This window comes from Orycteropus afer, unplaced genomic scaffold (assembly GCF_000298275.1).
Source record: "Orycteropus afer afer isolate SDZICR_OR568_19922 unplaced genomic scaffold, OryAfe1.0 scaffold00182, whole genome shotgun sequence".
Taxonomy (NCBI): Eukaryota; Metazoa; Chordata; class Mammalia; order Tubulidentata; family Orycteropodidae; genus Orycteropus; species Orycteropus afer.
This window is the reverse complement of record NW_006921769.1, coordinates 423513-426127: the sequence shown is the minus strand read 5'-3', so window position 1 is coordinate 426127 and position 2615 is coordinate 423513. Positions and strand designations below refer to the sequence as shown.

Below are 2615 nucleotides of genomic sequence, written 5' to 3'. Positions count from 1 at the left end.
TACCTCAACTCTGCTGATGATTGAATAAGTATGATGAATAAGATATAGATCCCTACCATTGACTTTTCTATATGGTTTTAGATATAATTTCTACCCATCCTTCATTATGACTCCTACTTATTTCACATAATGGTATATGGAAAATGACAATATTCTATGGCATACTACTTTGAAAAAATGAGACTATTCAAGGTTGGAGAATGTTGGACTAATTTGGTTCTTCCTGGTTCCTATAATGGCTGAGTGAAGTCACTTTCTGAGTATACATGTAACCCATTTAAAGCACAATTGTTAATTAGTCATCTGTCCCAGAACACTGTTGCCCAAATTTTTACTGGCATCTTAAACTCACCATGTCTAAAGTGAATTCAGTATTTTTCTCCTACTCTTGCTTTTCATCCTATTTCACTCTTTTGATCAATTGCAGTAACATCTACTTAATGACCTGGAAGCCATCCTTGACTTGTCTTCTATCACCAAATTCCAAAACCAACAACTTTTAAATATTTCTTTGATTAAAAAAAAGAAAAGAAAAGAAAAGAAATTATCTCCCTTAATGGCTCTAGTAAAAAAAAAAAATAAATATTTTTGATCGTAGTTACCTGCTTTGTCGCATGATATTCCCATAAGTAGCTTTGATAAGAATATAATGAATATCATATAGTACGTCTAAGAAATCTTCACGGGTCACAGTCCTACTGATTTGAGGATCATCACCATAATATTTCCATTCTTTCTGTTAAAAAGAAATGAAACCATGCTGACAAGACTGAATACAAAACAATTGGTATCTTTACACCAAACAGCTAATAACTTTACCTCTGTCATTTCAATTTCATGCCTTGTCAATTGGCCAATTAGAGGAGCAGCCATGTGCCTGATGATAATTCTAGCATGAGCAGGAGTCCCACCTCGAATGATAACTTGAGGATTATAGGTAGAGAAACCTGTTTCTTCCCGGGCCTCAAAATAGATTGCATACTTGAGTTTGCCACCATAGGCCATCAACTAGCAAAATACAATGAGGAGTGATGAGTTAGTTAAGTCTCCAGATGGTATACTTCTAGAAACATATTTTACTTTGTTCTCATGTGACTTTGAAGTTCCTTTTCTTACCTTCTTTCCTTCAAATTGTTCTGGAAGTTTCCAGTAAAATGGTTCTAAATGGAGATCTTGTCTCACCAGATTCATCTGTGCAACAATCTCTGGGTGTTGATAAACAATGCCCTTGGTAGTAGTGTGTTGCAGTGCCTCATCCACTAGCGGCAGAACAGTCTGCTGAGGACTCAGGGTTACCTGCACGGAATAAAAACATAGCAAGGGCTGCATTCAAGGCTTTAGGTGCACTCCTTGAAAACTAGTTATGGACTACATGCTTATATGCAGCCCCTCTCCTCATGTTGATGGACTGTTCCCACAAGAAGCAGAACTCATGCATAGTGGGCATGTGGAGGCAGTGGTTGAATATTTCTGACATGTTTGCATTGTGAAAACCACGACATCTGTGAAAATTGGAGTCATTGACAATAATCAAAAGTAGATTTTAAAAGTAGAAAGAGCTAACGGAAAACTAAAGTAAAAATGAGCATGTTTCCTTCTAAAATTTGATGATTCCCTGAGGCTGGTTGGAATAAATGTGCAACAAGTTCTGGTTTCATTGCTACATTAACACATATCAACATTCATGCTCTGGTGCCCCTGCTCTTCAGAATGCAGCTTCTTTCCATCCCAAAGCATAATGCTTCCCTTACAATGCTTCTCTTTTTCACTCGACGTCTATTACCTTATCAACAATAAATGAACTATTTTTAAGAAGAAATAAAAAAGACATCTACCCCAACTGCACAATAGCAGATGGCCCCTTTACCATTTCTAAATGCACACAGGGGAAAAGGTTACTTAAATGTTTTCCCATTTCCTACTACCCCTCAGTGACTGACTAAAAGACGCCAGCAGGAAGTAACATTATACTATTACATGGCTCAGTAGTTCCTTACTCACCCACGTACGGATGAGTCCTTTTGCTTCAGAGCACTGGGAAGTAGCACCAAAGCAATAGCAGCTGCTGCAGCCAAGTGGGTTCTTGGCATCAAGTCCAAATTTGCCAGGCCGGCACCTGTCACAGTGGACACCTTCCACGTTCATCTGAAGACAGACGAGAATCCCTCAGGAATTTATAATGGCAAAGTTATGAGAAGGAATAACAGGAGCACACTTTTTTCCCCCCAATTATTAAACAAAACAAAAGAAAGCTGAATATTAAATTCACATCCCAAATGGCGTATGTAGCTAATCTTATTGCTAGGATTTCATCAGTGCACAATGTTTTGTTTATAAGTACATACATTGCTAAAAAGGCTCTCAACAAGATGGATTGACACAGTGGCTGCGATGATGGGCTAATGCGTGGCAATGAGTCTAAGGATGGCATGGGACTGGGCAATGTTCAATCTGTTGTATATAGGGTCACGATGAGAAAAAAGTGACTTGATAGTACCTAACAACAACATATTGCTAAGGATAGTACATATTGTTTTTGAAATCTAAGTGGCACATTTCTTGTAATTCTACTGTGAGCAACAGAATTGCTTAATTCTACTGTGAGCAATATGAAA

The 2615-nt window shown here is 37.9% G+C and overlaps 1 protein-coding gene across 1 annotated transcript in view; it reads right to left on the bottom strand.

Annotated features, from left to right (window-relative positions):
• LAMA2 (laminin subunit alpha 2) overlaps nt 1-2615 on the bottom strand; it is a gene marked incomplete at its 5' end in the record, with an annotated part of 713189 nt that overhangs the window by 294485 nt on the left and 416089 nt on the right. Inside the window, 4 exons of the mRNA XM_007947384.2 lie at nt 603-736; nt 820-1008; nt 1117-1296; nt 2002-2145. Coding sequence (XP_007945575.1) covers nt 603-736; nt 820-1008; nt 1117-1296; nt 2002-2145 — 647 coding nt within the window. The remainder of the gene's footprint in view (nt 1-602; nt 737-819; nt 1009-1116; nt 1297-2001; nt 2146-2615) is intronic.